Source organism: Rhinoderma darwinii, chromosome 11 (genome assembly GCF_050947455.1).
Source record: "Rhinoderma darwinii isolate aRhiDar2 chromosome 11, aRhiDar2.hap1, whole genome shotgun sequence".
In the NCBI taxonomy this organism is placed as follows: domain Eukaryota; kingdom Metazoa; phylum Chordata; class Amphibia; order Anura; family Rhinodermatidae; genus Rhinoderma; species Rhinoderma darwinii.
This window is the reverse complement of record NC_134697.1, coordinates 14,990,408-15,013,716: the sequence shown is the minus strand read 5'-3', so window position 1 is coordinate 15,013,716 and position 23,309 is coordinate 14,990,408. Positions and strand designations below refer to the sequence as shown.

The window sequence follows — 23,309 nt, the reverse complement described above, 5'->3', positions numbered from 1 at the left end:
GTCGTGTGCAAGAGCCTTAAGAGTTTCATCCATATCCTACTATGGGCCCAGATCACAGTCTGCAGATTCGTATGCCATAGTACAAAGGCTTTGCTTCTAGAGGAGAATACTGTGTTTTTCGGGTACCATACGGCGGCACATGGACTCACATAGAGCTGTAGATACTCCATGTACCACTATACAGGGCGTGAGCCGTAGAATAACCCATTTTGCAGATTATGAAATTAAATTATTTATTTTTTCTATGGCTAGAGTTTATCTTTAGATAATAGCAAAAATATTCACATGTAATCACGGATGAGGGTCCACAGAACTAATCTGACTGAACTGTCATTTATTTCTCCGATGTAGTTGATTTAATAGTTTTATATTCATGACAGATATTATATGTTTGTTTCTGCGAAAAATTGATGTCAATCAATATGGACACTACTGTAGCTTTCACAGGGACTTTTATTCAATTGCCCCAGGAGCAGAATGTAATGCAGTGATACATCTCCATCTCCTATATTTCTGCTTACGTAATTTGATTTTCCATTCAGAACTTTAAAAAGTTGGGTACGTCAACCTAGCTTTCCGAGAATCAGATATAACTCAGAGATGGCTCATGGACATATTTAGAGAATTTATTTATTTTTTTTCATTTTAAAGGGAAATACTCTTTAAAAGGAGTACTGTGTAATGCCAGGTGCAGTGTCGGAAGGGGCGGTGCATGACACAGGGATTATCTCTCAGGACCCTGTGTCATGCACTTTCCCCTCAGGTCTTGAATGGGTTGTCCAGGATTAGAAAAACATGGCTTCCTTCTTCCAAAAACAGCACCACAACTGTCCATGGGTTGTGTCTGGTATTGCAGCTCAGCTCCATTGCAATGAATGAGGCTGAGTTGCAATACCACACACAACCAGTGGGCAGATGTGGCACTGTTTTTGGAAGAAAACAGACATGTTTTTCTAATCGTGGACAACCCCTATGTGCTTTCTATGAAGCTTTGTCATTCAATGTGTTACATGGGGGATATCTCTTACTGGCTCTTAATTACAAAGTCTTGCACAAGTCTCGAATCCCTTAGTCACATTTATGATGTGAGATCCGTGTTGCCTAGTTCATGTATTTCCCAGTTTGCTCCAGCGAGTCTTTATCCTGCCAGTGACATAGAGTGCTGTTATGTAATTGCAGAGCTGGCACGTGGCATTGTGACATCTCCATCACAGGGGCATCTGGTGTCATCTCATTACACTTTTATGTGGCCAGTTTTATATGCAGGAATGTGCTGTTTGTTTTCATTTCCAACACAGTTTGAGCTGCAAACTGAGAGAGAGGTGAAAAGGCGCGATGTACGTGTAGAGACGGCTTAATGTGCCCAAGTTATTGACGGATGCCGCGATCTTCAGATAAACTTGCCTGGCATATGGGCAACATGTCTAGTTAATGGTTAACTGTGTAACTCCACTAAAATAATTGCACACTATAAACACAGGGTCAGGAATTTTTTGGCGATGATTTTGACACGGAAATCATGCCTGAATCAGCACAAAAAAAACTGTCAAAATCACACCCCATTGATTTCAATGAGTGGCAGAGGCGTTTTTTCCCCAGGCCGCTTTTGGCCGTTCACGGGGGAAAAAAATGGCATCTCCTTTCTTGCCACGGTTTCCGCTTCTGACCTCTGAATGAAAATAATGAGAGGCAGGAAAAACCTGCGTAGCTTGTCTTTGAGCGATTTCCTTGGCTTTTTTTGCCAGTTATTATTGAGTTCAAGGCATAAATAGTATAAAGTTATCTCCTGGGCTCCCCCTAGTGGTGTTTTCAGGAAGCCAGAATCATATTTAAAGTGTAACTAAACTTTCAGCAAACTTCTTACATGTCCTAGTGACATGTCAGAAGTTTTTATCGGTGGGGGTCCAAGAATGGAGACCCCTATCGATCGCTAAAACGAATCGGCAGAACTGCTCGGGTGAGCGCTCAGCCGCTTCATTTCTGATTGGCTTTTTTCGGAAAGCCCATGTAGCATTCTACGGGCCCATAGGCTTTCTATTGAGTCCGTACACTGCTACATCGGCTTTCTGAGAAAAGCCGATCACAAACCAAGCGGTTTGGCGCTCACCCGAGTTCTTCTACTGATTCGTTTTAGCGATCGGTGGGGGTCTCTATGCAAGGACTCCCATCGATCAAAACTTCTGACATGTCACTATGACATGTCAGAAGTTTGTTGAAAGTTTAGTTACCCTTTAATGATATGATTTTTACTTCCTGCAAACACCACTAGAGGGAGCCCAGGAGATAACTGTATACTGTTTATACATTGAACTCAATAATAATTATGCAAGTGATTTGGAGCTTTGTATCAGAAAAATGAAGCTCCAACCCACTATAAATATAGATTAAGAAATTAGTCCCTACAGTATTTTTGGACCTAAAAATAAAATGCTGATAAAAAGGTGGACATTCACTTTAAAGGGTGAATTATATGATAATAATAATAATAATAATAATAATAATAATAATAATAATAATAATAATAATAATAATAATAATATTTAAAAAATACATTTTAGAACCTTTCTTAGTACCTAGACCTTTGTGTTTTTTGCTTTATTTAGTCACTCCAATGCTAAATGACAGAGGATAATGGGAGTCCTCTCCAGTCTGTGACACGGGAAGACTCATTGGGGGAGGTTTATTAATAATGTCTTCTAGTAGACATGATAAAACTAGATCAGACAGGCAGAAACTGCACCAAATTTATTACTGCGTCGCACGCTGTGTGATAACCTTGACGCGTTTTGCCAGACATATTAAACACTTTTCTGTACTTTACACCACATCTCAGCTGACATACTGTACATCAATATTTTGCGCCAAAAGAATGGCACATATCATTAAATAAATCTGCCGCACATTACGACTTCTCTTAGCCATGCCGCCTTTTCTAGATACTTTTCAAAGTTGTAAAAAACTTCCAAAACACATAATAAATTTGGAGCATGACAGGTAGGGTATTTTTTTCGGCAATTTAAGCCTTGAGAATCCTGACGCATTTTGCTTGGTAAATCTCCCCCAGGGCATGCTGGGAGTTGTAGTTTTACCATGTAGTGACATTGTCTACTCATGTGGATACATTTTAATAATTAGTATGTGACATATTTATTGTCCTAGACTATTGTTGGCACATCTATGGCTTATTTTCCTACCTAAATGACCTTCTAAAGGTAAAGTAACAAATGTCTTGGCTTTATCACTCATTGTCGGCTCCCGTTTCCTGCCCACATCCTCCTCTGTAATCGTTCTTCTCTCTTAAATGAATTTCAGGATTCCTGTGTGAAAATTTTGCTAGCATTTGTGTTTGCAATTGAAAATCGCTCCGGAGGTTATTTCCCTTTTACATTAAAAACGAAAGAAAATCTATAGTACAGCTGAAAATCGAGTTCTGTCATTACCAGGTTCTTCGTTCTGGGATAAATTATGGAAATGGTTTTTATCATGTTATAGAGTGCTCTTTGGAAAAGAAAATTGCTGGAGGTTATAGCGCAGGTTTTATCTTTAAATCTTACACTACATGCAAAATGCGAGATAAGCGAACATCAGGGTTTAAAGGAACAGAGGGAAAGATTTACGCTTCTTATACCTGTTTGCTGAAAATCTATGCTCCTATGTCCTGATGCCGATACTACCAGGGATTTAACGAATAGGGCTAGTTTTAAGGGGTGACAAACTGGACAATTGCCCAGGGCTGCCGTGTCCTGGGGGCCCCAAAGATGGTGCCCTCAAGAGCTACCTAAGAGCAGAGCAGAAAAATTACTGACACATCAAAACCACTGAAAGGTGAAGTGAATAGCATTGATTATTTGGTTACAATGGCGGCTGACAAGAGTGGGGGATATATTAGGCAGCAACGAATAGTCATTTCTTGAAGTTGATGCAGGAAAAATGTGAAAGTGTAAGGATCTGAGCGACTGTGACAAAAGGCCAAATTGTGATGCTAGACGACTGGGTCAGAGCATCACCAAAACGGCCGGCCTTGTGGGGTGTTCCCGGTATGCAGTGTTAGTACCTACCAAAAGTGGTCCAAGGAAGGGCAACCGGTGAACCAGCAACAGGGCCGTGAGTGCACAAGGCTTTTTGATGCTCGTGGTGAGTAAAGGCTAGCTAGTCTGATCCCACAGAAGATCTATTGTTGCACAATGTGCTGAAAAAGTTACTTCTGGCTATAATAGAAAGATGTCAGAACACGCAGAGCATCGCAGCTTGCTGTATATGGGACTGTGTAGCCGCAGACCGGTCAGAGTGCCCATGCTGACCCCTGTCCACTGCCGAACGTGCCTACAATGGGCACATGAGCATCAGAACTGGACCATGGAGCAACGGAAGAAGGCGCCTGGTCTGAGGAGTCACGTTTTTTATTCATGTGGATAGCCAGGTACATGAGCCAGGGAAGAGATGGCAGCAGAATGCATTATGGGAAGAAGACAAGCCGGCGGAGGCAGTGTGATGATCTGGGCAATGTCCTGCTGGGAAATCTGTGGTCCTGGCATTCATGTGGATGTTACGCTGACATGTTCCATCCACCTACCATTGTGGTACGATCTACCATTGTGTAATACCAAGTGTCTGCTGGAGTAGTGCAGACCATGTTGCCATTAGGGATGAAGTCCAACCACAAACCAGTCTTCACCATCACCTTTTTGGCTAAATGGCTGTGAACACTCTAGTGGAAAGCCTTCCAAGAAGAGTAGAGGCTGTTTTAGTAGTAAAGGAGGGGAAACAGCTCCAACCTGATATTAGTTTTGGAATGAGATGTCCAACAAGCACACGTAGATATGATGTTCAGGCGTCCACATTGTGACCACTTAGTGTATGGCCTCTAGACCCAGTCCTAATGAAGATGTTGCAAATGTACGTCCCCCCTCACCAGTAAATAGTGGTCTTTTGAGTTTTCATCTATCAAATTGTTACAAATACTATTTAGGTGTTCGTTGGGTGACAACCACACTCATTACTTGATTTATTCCAATCATATTGGACCACCATTGGTTTTTTTTGTAAGTCCCTTTCCACTCTTGTTTTACAGGTCAAACAGATCCATCCAGCACTCAGATCTGCAGCCTCTCTATTGGCTCCTGTCCGGCAATGTGTACGTGTAGTAACGGCATAGTGGATTGTCGGGGAAAAGGTTTAACTGCGATCCCAGCAAATCTACCTGAGACCATGACTGAAATGTAAGCCACATCATCACCTACAATCTATTGTTATTCTTTTCTGCTGTATCTCCAGTAACATGATTTTACTGCTATGCAAACAACATAACTTAGAGTAAACTTATTGTAATTGAGATTGCATATCCCAAGTTCACAAGACATGGCACCATATCTTCCTTATCACCCCCTGGAAATTAGTTTAAAGTGTGTATTTTTATATGTATGTTAACCTCATGACTATATAGCTACAGATATGGTCCAGAAGTTACCCTGTAGGCAATATGTTCAAAGCCTAGGTAGGAAGGGAAGCGACTGGCTAGATTAAAATGCAATCCTGACATCACCGAAAGTCCCGTCCTGATCATTGCCAGGATCTGGAGGACCACCTGTTAGTTGTATCCAATCCTGCCATGGTATAGGCCAAAATGCTCAAACTACGTTGTTCTTTTCTGGGGAAATAATATATTTATTCAAAGATAAGGCGGCACTCCAAAGCATGATGAAAAAAGTGTATGAATCTTCTATTTACCCACATGCAATGCTTCAGCCTAGCTCAATGGGGCCTTTCTTAAGTCATTGAGCTGGGCTGAAAAGTTTACATATGGGTGAAACAAAGATCTATGCACTTTTTTTCATCGTACTTTGGAGTGCCACATCATCATCGAATTGTTTTGCTACACACACACACACGCGCAAGTATTTCCCAGGAAATAACATGACTGGCTTAAGTAGAGTCATGCAATATTTTACCTAATGAACCTGTTCACCCCCTTCTCTTTCCCATCTCCCAATAACGACACGTGACAACCGAGGTTGGATAACAAATGGCCACAGCAGCCGTTTATTTATTTACATTATTTAAATGCAATTTAATCCGAAACATTCGGATAACTTCACCTCTAATTCACATGACCCAACATGGGTCAGAATCAGAATTAACCATAAACATATTTTAATACTTTAACAGAGCAGGGGAAGTCCTTGAAGCCATTTTAAAACCGGATTTTTCTTTAAATTAGCCATCTGCAAACCACCACCAACTCTTTACCTCCAGCCGTAAACCAGCTCGGAGGCACCGCTCACCTCTGCAGATGGCTCCAACCACCAGAAGACCACTTCAAAGGGATAACACCCTATAAAGTCTTCAAATGATATACCTTTTTGGGGGACGCATACCCCCGATGCGACCCCCCCACCATTTTGTACTGACCAACCTCAAGGACTCCCCCCGCCACAGCGAAACAGGCCTTGACCACCTTAAGCCTGTGAGTTCCTCCAAACCACCACCGCCCTCTCAATTCCTTCTGCTAAGGCCAAGCTCCACAGATCAATTCCAACCTCGGTCAAATGCACCCCATCACTACGCCAATAGTTCCCAACCCCGGACTCCAGATCCCTGTGACGAACACAAATGCCCCCATTCTTGGCAACGAATCGTGACACCGCCCGATTCACCTTAATGCGGGCCTTGTTGACCCTTTCCACCGACCTTGCCAGGCGCCAAGCCTTCCTCGGAACTATGTCCGACCAAACAATCATCAAGGACGGATGAGACGCCCACAAACACAGCAAGTCATGCTTTATATCCCGCACTAGCTCACGAAAGGGGCATACCCCTAGATCGTTCCCCCCAACATGTAACACCAAAACCTCCGGGACTCTATCCAGGCGAGCATATGTTTGAAACTCGGCCAATACCCGGCTCCATAACATACCTCGAAATCCCAACCAATGTAACACCGCATCCCGACGCGGAATGAGAAGCTGGCGGCCATCCGGGCGCACATCCGCCCGCAGTGCCCCCCAGTGCACAAAAGAATGTCCTAACAGCCAGACTAAACATGGGCGATGATTTGAAAGAAAGGACAAGAAACTCACAGAAAATCATAAGAAACAACGAAACAACTCATAACAAATGAGGGCACACGTAAGACCTAAACCTATTGGACTCCCAGCGGCCAATGCGACGCACGCCCTCGTCATCCAACCCCCAACGCCCAGCTTCCGTAGCCGCGCCAATTCTGAACGAGTGAGACGAGTAGCACACGTCCACCACACCAACCACAGCCAAGCATTTTTTGAATATTGCATCAAATTGATACTTAGACAAAAACGCACCATTCTCATGACGGAGCAATGGCGCCTCCGGCACCTCGCCCAATGGCCTGAACGCACCCATGCAAGCGACTGGACACATCGTCGATCCCGGGAGAGCAAACAACACTATCCGCTTACCTCGGCCCAACTGATCGGTCTTGGACCGCCGCACCAACAACTCGAGTCTATCCCGGTAAAGACCAACATCCACCTGTCGCAAACCCCCAGCCTTAGCCTTACTAGGGGAGACCAACTCCCCAATTCGGAGCGCCCCAAAAAACGCGAGGGAAAAAGCCAACCTAAACAGCTCTACCTCATAAGGTGACTTACAAACAGCCCCCAGCGCTGCGCCCAGTGAACGAAGGAGGGCAAAAGACACAGGTCGCCTCTGATCTGCTTCGGCCCTGCCTCTACGCAACCCTTTCAAAGCTTGCTTTACTAGGAAATGCTTGGATACATCCTGGAAACCCCATAATTTGAAACCGAACGCCAAACCAGCAACAAAACGATTTACCTTAGCCAGCGAAAACCCCGCCTCCCACGCATCACCCAACCAATACAACAATGCTACCAACCTGTCTTGCTCCGTGCAGACGTTGCCCAATACTCTTACCCAATCCTCCCATTGCTGCCAACAAGCCGAATAAGCGTTCCAAGTCGCCCTAGCCAGCGACCGTTCAATCAACCCTTCCACGGGACCGAAACCAGCTCCCAGAGATGTTCCGGGCAAGCCAAGCCGGACGCATCCGCTCCCGGTGCCAATTGACGAAAACGATCCCACTGTGAGCGAGAAAGAGCATCAGCAATACAGTTGGACACCCCTGGCACATGCACCGCCACCATCCATGCGTTTAGCGACAAGCACAATAACACTAGATGACGCAGCAACTGAACCACCGGTGGAGATGATGCCGATAAGTTGTTAATTGCTAACACCACTCCCATGTTATCACAGTGGAAACTAAACTTTTTATCCCTGAGCCTGTCCCCCCAAATGGTTACTGCAACCACGATGGGAAACAGCTCGAGCAGGGCCAGATTTCGCGTAAGCCCACTGATCACCCAGCTGTCCGGCCAGCTCCCCACACACCATTGACCCCCCGCATATGCGCCAAAACCCCCGGACCCCGCCGCGTCAGTAAACAACTCCACGTCACTCATTTCTTGCACCGGGGACATCCACAACGATTTACCATTATACTGCCCGAGGAACTCGTCCCATACCTGCAGATCTGCCTTCCACACCAAGCCTCACAAAATGATGGGAAGCCCTGATACCCGCCGTCTCTGCCGCCAAACGCCTACTAAAAATTCTACCCATTGGCATAATCCTACAGGCAAAATTCAACTTCCCCAGCAGCGACTGGAGTTTGCGCAAAGTGATCTTTTTTAGTCGGCATGCCCGCCTCACCTCCTGCCTCAACGGTCGTAATTTATCCTCCGGCAGCCTGCACTCCATAGCGACCGAATCAATTGCGATCCCTAAAAAACAGATGGTGGAAACTGGGCCCTCAGTTTTACTCGGTGCCAACAAAATTCCGAAATCCGACGCAACCTTCTGCAAGCAATACAATAGGTTACCACAAACCGGAGAACCGCTAGGGCCGACACACAAAAAGTCATCCAGATAATGTATCAATGAGTCCACCCCCGCTACACCCTTCGTCACCCATTCCACGAAGCTACTAAAAGCCTCAAAGTATGCGCACGAAAGGGAGCACCCCATTGGAAGACACCTATCGACGTAGAACCCCCTGTTCCAGAAGCAACCCAACAGCCGTTGGCTTTCCGGATGTACAGGCAGCAAACGAAAAGCCGCCTCAATGTCTGTCTTTGCCAACAACGCCCCTTGTCCCGCCCCTCGCACCAACGCCACCGCTTTATCAAATGACGTGTAAACCAACGAGCATAAATCGTGATCTATCCTCTCATTAACCGACGCTCCCCTGGGAAAGGACAAATGGTGAATCAAACTGAATTTATGGGGCTCCCGCTTCGGCACGATTCCCAAGGGGGATACAACCAAATTCACAACAGGCGGCTCGACAAAAAGACCGGCCATGTGCCCCAGCGAAACTTCCTTTAACAGTTTTTCAGAAACAACCGCCGAGTGCAAATAAGCCGACTTAAGGTTACGCCGCGTAACCGGGACCTCATACGGAGGAGGGGGAATAACAAAACCAAACGAAAACCCCTCAAAAATTAACTTGGCTGCAACCCTATCCGGATTTTCAGTTAGATACGGTGCCATTCTTTCCACCCTCACCGGAGACCGACCCTTGGCCAGCGGAGGAGGACTGAGGACCTGACCGCTTCCCTTTCCGCATACATTTTGCAGCCCCATGAGAGGAGCCGTTACACTCCGAACAGACATGTTTAAATTTGCATGCGGCCCCGAACTTACACTGGCCATCATTGAACTGCCAGCAGAACCCAAGTTTTGAACCGGAACCCTGTCCGGACTGACCCGACTGACCTCCTTGGCCAACGCTCCCGGGAAAGGACTGCTTAACCGGGGCCGTAACCCTTAACCATAGCGCAATATCTTTCTGATCCCACCGAATCGCCGGTCGTACCGCTTTCCGCTGGCGAAATTGCTCATCATACCTCAACCACGCCTGCCTACCGTACGCCCTATATGCCTCCCCGATGGCATCGAAATAACAGAACAACGCCGAGCAGTTTTCCGGCGCCTTCTCTCCGATCACGCTCGCGAAAATAGCGAAGGCTTGCGACCAGTTCACGAACGTCTGCGGAATAAGCCTATACCGCCGGCGTTCCTCCTCCCCTTTTTTACTCTCATCCCGCTTGCCTTTATCCAGATTGAACTTAGCAAGCGGCAGAAGAGAAAATATCTCCACGTATTCATCTTTCCAAATACGATCCCTCACCTCCTGCTTCAGGTGAGCACCTAACGGACCTTCAAAACAGACATACACCTCCCCCCGCGCGCGATCATCCAGCCTAATTCTATCCCCATCCTTCTGCACCTCAGTTTGAACCGACACTGCTACTGCTTCTCTTGACACCCCCGAAACATTCCTACCCACGGACCGCGGCAGTACATCACGATGACCTTCCCATACCACCGCCGGGGACACCGCAGGAACTACAGGGGCCGCTGCCCTATCTAAACGCCCAACTAACTCGCGCAAACAACCCACCAAATCCGATAAGCCATCGCGCCCGACAACGCCACTATCGACAGCCGCAACCTCCGCGCTTGCTAACCCACCCTCACAACCCGACATGAAAATTGCTGGATACGGTAACGTTGGAGTTACACACTCACCGGGCTGCCCAGGCGCTGTATTCCCGCCAGCCGGAAAATCCTGACCGCGCTGCGTCTCATCCAGCTCTCCATCTTCCAAATCCTCTCTTGGTGCCGCCTGGCGCTCACACCGACATCTACGGCATGGGGACTCCGACATGCTGACCGAAGGGCCGGCCACATGCCGCCCGGCCGTAGGGATCCAAACCTCCGACCGGACTTGTTGCCTCGACGGCGGCGTTGATCTTGTTGTCCTCCCCGCCGATCTCGAGGAAGCCTGCCCCCTGGCCGGCACATCACCATGCGGAGCGGCCGTGGATTGGACACTGCATACAGCGGCTGAAGGCGGGGGTGTGATCGGGAGCCCGGCCCTGTTACCCGCCAAGCCCCGTCGCGGCTGGGGATTCCTGCCAGGACGCAGGCCCTGGGAGGAGGCGCCCGTCCCAGCAACCTGGCCTGCAGCGTCCTTGGAAGGGCTCCCCCTGCGACGCCGGGCCCGTGGGGCCATGTCTGGGTTCAGACGCTCTGGTGGACGGGACCGCCTGGAGCGGCGGGGTGACCTGGCCTGAGCCACCGCTCCCGACGACGCCACCTGCTTTATTGTAGCAGGGGCCGCAGGGATCATCTCTCCCCCTGCTGCAGTGACACTAACGCCCGTGAAAAGGGTGGGGGAAGGGGGCGCCTCTATGCCGGCTGCCGACAAAGAGCGCGACGGGCCTGCCTGAGGGATCCGGGCTAGCACTGCCACTGTTTCCTCCAGCCAGCCCGGATAGTGAAACGCCACTGCAGCCTGCAGCTGCTCGAACATGGTGGCCAGGGAAGCCATCCTAACACTGCCACGGGAGGTAAGAAAATCTAACGGTGGGAGCTCAATTCTACCTGTTGTTCCTCCCGCTGCTTCCGGCTCAATGCCGAAAACAGCGGGAGGAACAGATAACTCCCCCCGTCCCCTCCCCTGTACGTCTCCTCCCTTTCCCCAACTACCTCTTCTCCTATGGCAGTCATGGAAGCTTCCCCTTAAGCCCTCCGCGCTGCCGTCCAGCCTCTTCTATTCTTGAGTGTCTTTTCTTAGAAATCGGCATTGTGCCATTCCTATTGTTCCTCCTGAAAATATATGAATAAATTGACTACTGGGCCCTATCATCCTCCTTGTCAAGAGGGTGTGTCCCTATACAGTCTGACAATGACACTGGTCAGACTGTGTCAAAGTGTGTAGGGACACACCCTATTGACAAGGGGAATAGTAACGCCCCAGTTGTCAAATTATTCATACGTTTCCAGGAGGAATAACAGAGGAATGGCACAAAGCAGAGTTCTAAGAAAAAGACACTGACATGTCCTCTTTAAAGGTATTGTCCACTCAGGAAGATCCCTGTCTATATGCACTAGAAACTGACTATTTTAGCCAGGGTCTTGTTCTGGAGGATGTCATAACTGCAGCCTGATTCCCAGCAATCATCTCATTGTCGGTGGAGTTGCATCGGCCTCTTGATGGAGGTGACTAATGATGACTAATGGGAAAAAAAATAAAACAGCATCAGTTATGCATATCTGTAAAACCTTATGTGCCATAATAACATTTTTGCAATCAGGACTAAACTATCCAATGTATTTTCTGATCTTAGTCCAATATTTTACTAATATTTTTATGAATATGCTGGTGAAGGCCTCATCATGTATAAACCCACTCGGTAAACATGTGTTTGTGCCACAGATGCACTTGAGGGTGAATGATAGACCCTCGTGAATTGAAGGGCCATGCGGCTCCCCATGTGTTACACAGCGCCAGGCACCATTCCTTCCTGCAATCACTGTATGGCTCTGTGTGACAGCTGATCCCCCAATGTCCGCTCCTCCTGGGGGAAGAAAAAGTGACTTCAGTAAATACACAGCTGCTCTCCAAAAGCCAGAAGAGTCAGCGGAGCTGAAAACATTACACACGCTTTGTTATAACACCAAATCATTACACAGGCTCCTGCTGGCATCCACTAAATGTAATTGATGGAGTGTTAACTCAGGTCATTCTGCTTCACATGCACAGCTGACAGGTCACTTCTTCCTACCTCTCGATCCAGGGACACTTAGCAAGAAATATTAATTAGGAGATCCTGAGCTCTGAGAAGGTCACACAGAAGCAACCAGATAATATATGTAATAGCAATGATGGAGAAGAGGGAAATGAACCAGGAAAGCTAAAATTAGGCATTACTCACTAACCCCTATCCATATTTTTATGCTTTTATGTCTTTTGCCTATACGGAATATGTGCGCTTAATCTTGTACAAAAAACTTATTACAAGATTCAGAACCGGCGTCAGCACCCGGCGAACCCGAGCAAATGCCGGGGCCCACTACCCATGGGGGGGGGGGCCAGACTCTGCTGCCGGGTGCTGAAGCTGCCGTCGTCACGGCATCACTTTTCATATATGGACAGTGATGTCAGGAGGAGAGAAGGAGTCCTAGGAAGAGCGCTAGCGGCTCTGCTCCGGGACTCCGTCTCTGGGGAAGCCCCTGACATCACTGTCCATATATATATATATATGGACAGTGATGTCAGGAGCAGAGCAGTGTCCCAGGCAGAGTGCTAGTAGCGCTCTGCTCAGGACTTTGGCTCTAGGGTTGCCCCTGACATCACTAGTGGTATATGGACAGTGATGTCAGAGGGTTCCCCAGAGCAGGCGTACCGGAGCAGTACCTTTACTAGCGCTCTGCCGGGGACTTCAGCTGTGCTCCGGACATCATTATCCACATATGGACAGTGATGTCAGGATCAGAGCAGTAGTCTCAGCCAGAGTGTTAGTAGTGCTCTGCCCGAGACTATGGCTCTGGAGTTGCCCCTGACAACACTGTCTATATGTGGACAGTGATGTCAGGGGCTTTTCCTTAAGCAGAATCCCCAGCCAGAGCGTCTGCAATGCTCTGGCTGGGGATTTCACTCCTAGAGGGAACCCCAAAGGCGCTACCTACAGGGAGGGTGGCTGTGTGGCACTACCAGGGAGTGTGGCTGAGTGGCACTACCAGGGAGGAGGGGACTGTGTGGCACTACCTGGGAGGAGGGGGTCTGTGTGGCACTACCTGGGAGGAGGGGTCTGTGTGGCACTACCTGGGAGGAGGGGGTCTGTGTGCCACTACCTGGGAGGGGGTCTGTGTGGCACTACCTGGGAGGTGGGCTGTGTGGCACTACTAGTAAGGGGGGCTGTGTGGCACGACCTGGGGGGGCTGTGTGGCACGACCTGGGAAGGGGCTCTGTGTGGTACTATCTACAGGGGGCACTAAATTTATGGGGGTACAAACTGGGGGCCTAACTTCTATATGAGGGCATAAACAGGGCCTAATGTCTATATGGGGCAAAAATTACAGTTTTCTGCCATTTTACTGCTGCCTACTAAGTCTGTGTCGCCCAAGGGCCCATATAAACCTGGAGTCGGCCCTGACAAGATTATTTATAGAGGAAAAAAAGAATCAAAGATAATTTTTGGGGAGGTGCGGGGTGACCCTAGCTTAATGCATGCTCTGTATTATGGATTTGTGTTGTACAGTTAAGTAATACAGAGCACATATAGAAACATAAGCGAAACAAGGAGTCATGCACTATTTAGTGTAAATAGGAAAAATCCAAAATTTTTGTTATACAAAACAAACTAGATAAAATTAACAAGGAGGATCCCATTAATATACAGCTATACGTGGGCTACACATGGACGCGCATTTTGCGTTTAATCGCTTTTTCAAGGGGTACTTGGATTGGATTTGTACTTGAAAGTAACCCTTGAAAAAGCGATTAAATGCGAAACGCGCATCGGGGCGCTGCACCTGGGCACACGGTCTACTCAGCACATATGGGTAAGTCATCCCATTAGGATTTTCTATCCACTCTAGAAAAGGAGGTGAGGTTTATCCCTTTCTTTTTCGTTACCTATTAGATATATTTTTGGATAGGGCACCAGACTATAGCAGTCAATTAGGCTGTTTTAGTGCATTTACTTCTTTGATGCCATCATTCCCATGTGGATATATATCCAAATTCATTAACTATGTTATTCTATACCCATTGTGCATTCTTTTGCTGACATGGAATACACCATTGTTTCGCATTGTATTAAACATCCATGTGTAGCCCATGTATAGCTGTAAATTAATGGGGTCCTCCTTGTTATTTTATCCAGTATGTTTTGTATAATAAAAGATTTGATATTTTTCATATTTACACTAAATAGTGCATGACTCCTTGTTTCTCTTATGTTTCTTATAAATGATTCTGTGGAGTTTCTATTTGTTACTATTCAATACTTTTGGAGGTGAGATACAGTTTTTTGAATCACCTAGCCAAAGTGTTACTTGCTCTGGGAGATCTATGTTTATAATACAGAGCACATAGCCTGATATGGTCCCATACTTCATCTCTATGTGCCCTTGACGCGGACGCACGTAGTCATCGTCTCTCATAGATTCAGAAAAAACTTGTGGCATGATCCATCACATGCCGTATCACGCAGATATTCTCATGAACGCATATGGTCTGACGGCTTTGCATTGCGCATGAACCCATGGGGTAACAGCGTGTGTAAATTCCAGTGTCTTTTTGTTGTTTTTTTTGCACTGTTTTTATTTATTTATTTATTTATTTATTTAACTTCTGTAGCTACCTGGAAACAGTAAATAAACTTGCTGTTGATGGATCTGTTTTTCTTATGTGTTTTTGTATTTAGTATGCTGTATCATGAATAGTAATACCCTGTTATGAATAGGATGTCTGATTAAAGTGTTATTGGGCCAAAGAGTCACAACCGTGCATATAAAGGTTTAAAACAGCGGGCATGTTGGGTTAATCACCTGCCGGACAGACCATTATAGCGGTATTGGGGAAGGACATGCAGGTGGCGCCTCAAGATGAGGGTCCTGTCATTCAGCGGTCGCCATAGCATTGGCTGCACTGATTTGGGGGACAGCTGCAGACTTACAGGACTCAACACCCTAACATGATCTGTAAAGTAGACCAATGAACATGACCAATAATATAAATGTAATATAATGGATATATAGTAGCCTAGAAAGGAAATCCCTTCATGTAAGATGAGAAATGTAAGGTTTTATGGAAGTTTACAAAAATCACTAATTCTGACCTGAGTCATTATTTTTATATTTTATTCTAGACGTTTGGAGCTGAATGGAATCAAGTCCGTGCCGCCCGGAGCCTTCTCACCATATAAGAAGCTGCGCAGGATGTAAGTACAGCACACCATGACGTATTTCATTCTATGTATCATATTAGAGCTGTTCCGGAGATATCCGTCCCAGTCAGTTCTGTACTTCTGTTTAATAATAGCTGAGAAATTTCTGGTCAAGAAGAAAAAATGAAGATTAATGATCACAACATGGAGATTTTACGGACGACTTTTTGTGAAATACCATAGAAAAACTTTCATGGCCCAATGCGTTTTTCAGACTGAGTGGTAAAAGCTCGAAAGCCTTTGAGACTCTTTTGTATGGCTTCGCAATTGGACCACTGTAGGTCAGGGACCTAGTCGGACATTTAAGAAAGAAGTAAAAATCCCTTTTTAACAGTCTCCATTGCCATATATATTAAATGAGCATAGAAAGATTTATCAAAACTGTCTAACAGACTGACCATAGCAACCTATCAGAGCTCAAGGTAGCTCGCAACTTTTTTTCAACATAGTGTAACATTGTGGTCATGCGTGAGTTACAGTAATGCTGTGATTTTACTGCGAAATGCAATTGACTTTGTATCCCCATGGAACCCTAGCTTTAGAGGTTATACATAAAAAATTAAAAAAAAACATTAGCGCAATATAAATTGTACAAAATGAAGCGCTATCGGTCACATCCTTTTTTTTTCTTAGGATAACCTAAAGAAAAGTTGTGTTCAAATGATCCAGGCGCATACGCTCAACTAGTCCATAGACCCCCTATGGGAGTGACCAATGAGTATCCTTTTGACATCCAACTTTTTGGATCGAAAAGTGCAGCCTTCTGCGCTTTCCTATACAGTCAGGCACAATAAAAGAACATACAGGTTTCTTTACTATGGTGGCATACAGTTGTATACGTCCGAGATATATATCAGGAGTATGTCGGATGGCTTAAATTACATGTGATTTTATATTTTTTATGTAAGTTGGTCTGACCACATTCATCTAAGGGTATGTGCACACACACTAATTACGTCCGTAATTGACGGACGTATTTCGGCCGCAAGTCCCGGACCGAACACACTGCAGGGAGCCGGGCTCCTAGCATCATACTTATGTACGATGCTAGGAGTCCCTGCCTCGCTGCAGGACCACTGTCACGTACTGAAAACATGATTACAGTACGGGACAGTTGTCCTGCAGCGAGGCAGAGACTCCTAGCATCGTACATAAGTATGATGCTAGGAGCCCAGCTCCCTGCACTGAGTTCGGTCCGGGACTTGCGGCCGAAATACGTCCGTCAATTACGGACGTAATTAGTGTGTGTGCACATACCCTAAGGCTGGGTTCACACACACTATTTACGGACGTAATTCGGGCATTTTAACCCCGAATTACGTCCGAAAATGTGGCTCAAAAGGGTCGGCAAACATCTGCCCATTCATTTGAATGGGTCTTACGATGTTCTGTTCCGACGGTCATTTTTTTTACGCGCCGCTGTCAAAAGGCGGCGCGTAAAAAAGACGCCTGCGTCAAAGAAGTGCCTGTCACTTCTTCAGACGTAAATGGAGCCGTTTTACATGGACTCCATGGAAAACCAGCTCCAATTACGTCCGTAATGGACGCAGCGAAAGACGCCTGCACATGCCATTACGGCTGAAATTACGGTGCTGTTTTCTCCTGAAAACAGCGCCGTCATTTCAGCCGTAACAGACGCTGCCGTGTGAACATACCCTTATTGTTCTTAAACAGGAACTGTCCACTCTTCTGACATGTTTCAATTAAGTATTTACTAAAATAGACACCAATTTCGGAACATATTTTCTTATAACTTCGCATTTTTCCGTTCCTCTCTTAGTCCTGCTGCAAATTTTTGAATAAATTGACAATGAGTGTTCTCATTCCCCTTATCAAGGGGACGTATCCCTAAACAGTCTGAGATTGTGAGCACTGATTGGACAATGTCCGACTTTGTAGGGAAACACACCCAACTGGTAATACCCAGTTGTTAATTTAGTCATGATAAATTTGCAGGAGGAATAACAGAGGAACGGCACAACGTAGAGTTCTAAGAAAAGCAGATCCAGAATTGTTATTTCATGGGGAATAGAATTATTTACTAAGACAGACCTGTCAGGAGAGATGTACGCTCCTCTTTAAATCCTGCTGATGCAACTTCACCTTTATCGCCATATATTTGATGCCAGCGGGACATTGGTCACAATCCTGTTTTACATTACAATGTTTATTTTCAACCTATAATTAATCTGTATTTTTTTTTCCCCCCAGAGACCTGAGTAACAACCAGATCTCAGAGATTGCTCCTGATGCGTTCCACGGCCTCCGCTCACTTAATTCCCTGTAAGTTGAATTTAGAAGGGGCCATCGTACAAAATTAAATTACCCAGCAATTGCGGTTCACGTATCTGGAATACATGAGCTCATGTTGCTCTTATGTATTGCAGATTATAATGTGATTTCCATTGAAGAATTGTATTTTTCTTTCTATTAAATGCTGAGTGTTTTACACTGGGAAAATGAATATCTTCTATCAGTGGCCACAGCTCATATTGTGACGGCATAAACCCATTTCCTCAGGAGAGGGACTTAAAGGCAATGATGTTTGGGATGGCTGCTCTGGAAAATGTGAATTTTAATGTGACTGGCTTTCTGCGGGCTGAGAATTGATGAGATTCGGCAGCTTTGCCTTTCATGTTAATTAGAACTTCATGCAGAGGAAACGTAATTAAGAAGTCGGCAAAAATACTCGGTGATTTAGGAACCTGTGAAACGCGCGTGGAGAAGCACTTTATCTTGTTTGGTTGTAATATGACTAATGTATTATTATGCGCCGTTACAGACCAGAGAAAATTTGTACTAAAGCGGATTATTAACATTATTTAAAAAAATATATTCAATTTAACAATGAGGGAGATTTATACAGACTACTAAAGAATGAACAACTAGCTTTTCTATCCAGGGCTATAAAGATGGCTGCTTTAATGCGTTTCGACGACTAATGCAACTAGCAATATTTTACTTTTCCCTTGATTGAGGTTTCAAACCGTTTTAGGCTATGCTCACACTGAGGTTTTTTGACGAGTTTTTTGACGCGGAAACAGCCCGAAAATGCCTCCCATTGATTTCAATGGGAGGCGGAGGCGTCTTTTTCCCGCGAGCGGTAAAACCGCCTCGCGGGAAAAAGGGACATGCCCTATCTTTGGGCGTTTACGCCTCTGACCTCCCATTGACTTCAATGGGAGGCAGAGAAAGCGTATTTCGTGGCGTTTTATGCCCGCGGTGCTCAATGGCCGTGGGCAAAAAAATCTGCATGCAGGGGGAGGAAAATCCACCTCAAACTTCCAAATGGAATTTTGAGGCAGAAATTCTGCCTGCAAAAAAACTCAGTGTGAACATAGCCTTAGGTTGGGGTTCAGCACAATCTTTGTTTATTTGCATTTTCTTTTCTTTACCCAAATCGGTAAGACAGGTTTAAGCCGAGTCCTGTCAGTGATCCGAGGAAAGATAGAACATGTCCTATCGTTCCTCGGATTGGAGACTCTGATAATTTTTCCTGAACCCGATTCACCCGCTAAAGTGAATGGGTCCGTGAAGACTATTGGGTGCCACTCGGATGCCATCAAAAACGGCCCGAGTGGCACAACGGTCGTGTGCATGAGGCATTATATTTTCTTTGTATCAATGTTTCCTGTTAGATCAAATCACAGTTTTACATACAAAAATCAAAATTAAGGGCTTGTCCACACGTTATGGAATTGCTGCAGAAAATTTCTGCAGCAATTCCGCAGAAACTAGCAGTAATTCTCATGCGGAAAAACCGCACCATTTCCTGCATTTTTTACTGGTAGGGATTTTGCAGCGTTTTTCTCCATGTTGGGAGATGGCGACATCTCCTCTGAAAAATGCAGCAATTAAGCCCACTTTTCCGCAGCAGGAATTGACGTGCTGTGGTACGAAATATACGCACCGCAGGTCAATTTCTGCAAGGGAATTTTACGCAGTGTGTGGATGAGATTTGTTATATCTCCCCCACTTTGCTGCTACTGTATTCTGCTGCGTATTTTCTGTCTGCACTTCCGCTACGTGTGGACAAGCCCTATGTTGGCAAATGTGGTAACCAGCATGTGACTTTGGTCATATGGCTTCCGAAGAGAAAAAAACACCATCAGTCTGGAATCACTCCTGCTGTCTTCATGGCAGTTTTTGATGCACTTTTTTGTCCAGAAGCTAGGAGTGGATGTAAAAATAAAAAATAAAGTATAAAGGAAAGACTGATAGTTCTCCGCTCTTTTGTATCCACTCCTGTGTTTGGCCTAAAAAAACTACCATAAAAACGGCATGTGATTCCAGCCTAAGGCCCTGTTCACACATCAGATTTTGTGTGGTGGGTCCCACCGCAAAATCCACTGCGGAATTATTCCTGCCGTCTGCAGGAAGTTCCTCCTCCCATTGACTTCAATGGGAGGTTTGGATGGAATCCATCCGAAGATTGAACAGGACGTTTCTTTTTCCTGCTAGCTGATAAAAATCATCTAGCGGGAAAAAAAAGTGTCCAACTCCCATTGAAATGAAGGGCCTAAAGGAGATTCTTTCCAGGATTTTACATTGATGGCCTATCCGAAGGACAGGCCATCATTGTGTGATCAGTTGCGTTCTCACCCCGAGACCCTCAACGATTCGCAGAATGAAGAGGCTTTCCAGGATTTACATTGCCTTTTCACAGTACACTTTGTTGTTACCCCTTTATTCTGTTGGTTGGAGGGGGTCTTAAGGCAGGATCTCCTCTGATCATACATTGATGAACTATACTAAGGATAGGCCATCAATGTAAAACCTCTAAAAACCCCTTTAAGGGCTCATGCACACAGACATATTACGGCTCCGTACAACCTCCAAGTTATGCAATACGGCCCCCATAGCAGTCTATGGACCCATATTGTACCTCCGTATGCCGCTGATTTTATATGGAGGCATAAAGAAGGGTTATTCTGTCAGATTCATGTGGACCTTGGGTGATTCCTGGGTCTTATTGTTTGTCATTGCCTCGGATAACTTAAGTGAGAAATGACAGAAGAGATTTTAAAATAATTTGGATTAAGTCGCATTCTTCTACGATTGGTCATAATGAGCAGAAGTACTTTCTAGCATTAATATATCCGTTGTCCGTTATGCAATTTAGAATTGGGGTATTTCTTAAACATCACACATTTCTGATATTACAGCAAAAGCCCATTCACCTCAACAGCTGCCAGCAGACAACAGCATTGGTGTCCAAGCCAAAGCGATCAACACTTGTAGAGAATACTCAGTTCTACCATAGTAATTGAGCATAAACTTATGGGATCATACTGGTTCTCTGTATAAGACTAACAGCTTTTGCCACAGGAAGAGGTAATGGCTGAAAGTGAGAAGAGCAGGGACTGTGCTTTTCCATTAAGCCTGGGTGACTCTTTGACTAAATAATAGAGCCATAGCTTCTAAAAATCGCTGTTGTATCTTAACTGCCTCCTAGAACCAGCTACATGAAGAATAAGATATAGGCAGGGGAGTAACTGGTTGAAATAGAAAACAAAGCAACAAAAAAAAAGTAACTTTTCACATTTTATGCAGGAGATTTTTCCTGTACGACTTTTTAGATCAAAAAGAGCATCGGGTCTTGGCATAAGGAAGAGGGGAAACATGAAATGTTAGGGAATGACTCCCTCTCTCCGTCATGTGAAAAGCCCTTTTTTATTGTTTCTGGTCAAATATTGTTATTACATTTAAAGGGAAAGTAAAAATAAGTCTGTTACTATAATACTGTCCTGGAGAAGTTCAGAAAATCTGCAACCAGTAGGTGGCGCTATACAAGATCAGAAAAGCAGATCTCTACATGGCTGGTTCAAATAAGTGATCATTATATCTAATCTGGATATTTACATCCTGAGACAGAGTACACTAATGAGCGTATATAAATATATGATGTGCCTGGAATGGTAACTTATGTATTAATAGACGCTGCCACGTAGTATTTATCTGCGTTCAGCTCACATGGCGTCTTCGTTTCAATGCAATTATCATTCACCATGACAGGCACCTTTGACCGCTAAATAATTTCTTAATCTTTTTTTTTTTTTCCTGCAAGATAATCACAGCGTGATTGCAGATACTGTAGTCTAATCCAGAGATTTTTTTGCATTTTGTCCAATTAATCAGAATTTGACACAACAGGTTAAATAAAAATGAGGAGAGGACCGTTTTTCCACCCGTTAATTACTACAAATGCGACCCTTTTTTCTCTTGCAGTTAATTAAATATTAATTGAATAACTTGTAAGGCAGTTACACTAATTTACTCAGGCGCAGACATTGTAAAACCATAGTATCGGACCCGTAGCTCTTGCAAAACTACAACTCCCAGCATGTCTAACAGTTAGCTATACTGGGTGTTGTAGCTCTACAACAACTGGAGAGCCACAGGTTGGAGACCACTGCTCTTAAGTCTATGGTTGCCAACTTGTGGCTTTCCAGCTGTTGTGACACCACAACTCCCAGCATGCCATAATAGCCCTTGGTGTTGAGTTCTCATAATATCGTTCATAAAGCTTTTCTCTGTTTTTCAGGGTTTTATATGGCAACAAGATTACAGACCTTCCTAAAGGTGTGTTTAGTGGTCTCCATGCCTTGCAGCTTCTGTAAGTAAGGATTTATCTGTGTTTTCTTTGCATGCATATGTGACTTTTTTTTGTGTGACATAATGGCCGAAGAATTAGGGAATCTAATGTACTGTGTTAAGTTTGAAAAGATCTGTACATAACAAAGATTTCTATTACATATTCAATGGGAACCATGTCTGGTTTCTACTAGATTAGGATAGGTAAGATTGGAATAGTGGTCTGCAAAACTGGCATGTATCACATAGCAGAATGGACTGGAGCACCAGTGGGCACCATACAGCTACACGTGACATGATACATAGCATGCACTATTTTAATCGCATCATAAAATTTAGCATTATCATTGCACACAGGTCACATCATTAGAATGGATATATACACCATCCAGCCATAACATAAAACCACTGACAGGTGAAGTGAATAACATTGATGATCTGGTTACAATGGTGTCTGACATGGGGGGGGGGGGGATATATTATGCAGTAAGTGAACAGTCTGTTCTTGAAGATGATGTGTTGGAAGTAGGAAAAATGGGCAAGTGTAATGATCTGCGCAACTTTGGCAAGGGCCAAATTGTGATGTCCAGACGACTGGGTCAGATCACCCCATCTGGTCTTGTGGGGTGTTCCCGGTAGGCAGTTGTCAGGACCTACCGAAAGTGCTCCAAGGAAGGACAACGGTGACCGGCGACAGGGTCATGGACACCCAAGGTTAATTAATGTGTGTGGATCGTGAAGGCTAGCCCCTCTGGTCTGATCACACGGAAGAGCTATTGTAGCACAAATTAATGAAAAGTTACTGCCGTCTATGATAGAAGGATGTCAGGACACGCAGAGCATCGCAGCTTGCTGTATATGGGGCTGTGTAGCCGCAGAATGGTCAGAGTGCCCATGCTGACCGCTGTCCATCACCGA

General features: G+C 45.2%; 1 protein-coding gene and 1 long non-coding RNA gene across 6 annotated transcripts in view; one reads left to right on the top strand and one right to left on the bottom strand.

Moving 5' to 3' along the window:
* SLIT1 (slit guidance ligand 1) overlaps nt 1-23,309 on the top strand; it is a 335,181-nt gene that overhangs the window by 252,554 nt on the left and 59,318 nt on the right. For all 5 annotated transcript variants that reach the window (XM_075843037.1, XM_075843038.1, XM_075843033.1 and 2 more), the window contains 4 exons: nt 5,072-5,219; nt 15,720-15,791; nt 18,009-18,080; nt 22,342-22,413. In XM_075843037.1, coding sequence (XP_075699152.1) covers nt 5,072-5,219; nt 15,720-15,791; nt 18,009-18,080; nt 22,342-22,413 — 364 coding nt within the window. The remainder of the gene's footprint in view (nt 1-5,071; nt 5,220-15,719; nt 15,792-18,008; nt 18,081-22,341; nt 22,414-23,309) is intronic.
* LOC142664091 (uncharacterized) lies at nt 15,691-17,941 on the bottom strand. The gene is made up of 2 exons (XR_012851189.1): nt 17,850-17,941; nt 15,691-15,903 (listed from the first exon to the last, which is right to left on the bottom strand). It is a non-coding gene; the product is annotated as an uncharacterized LOC142664091 (long non-coding RNA).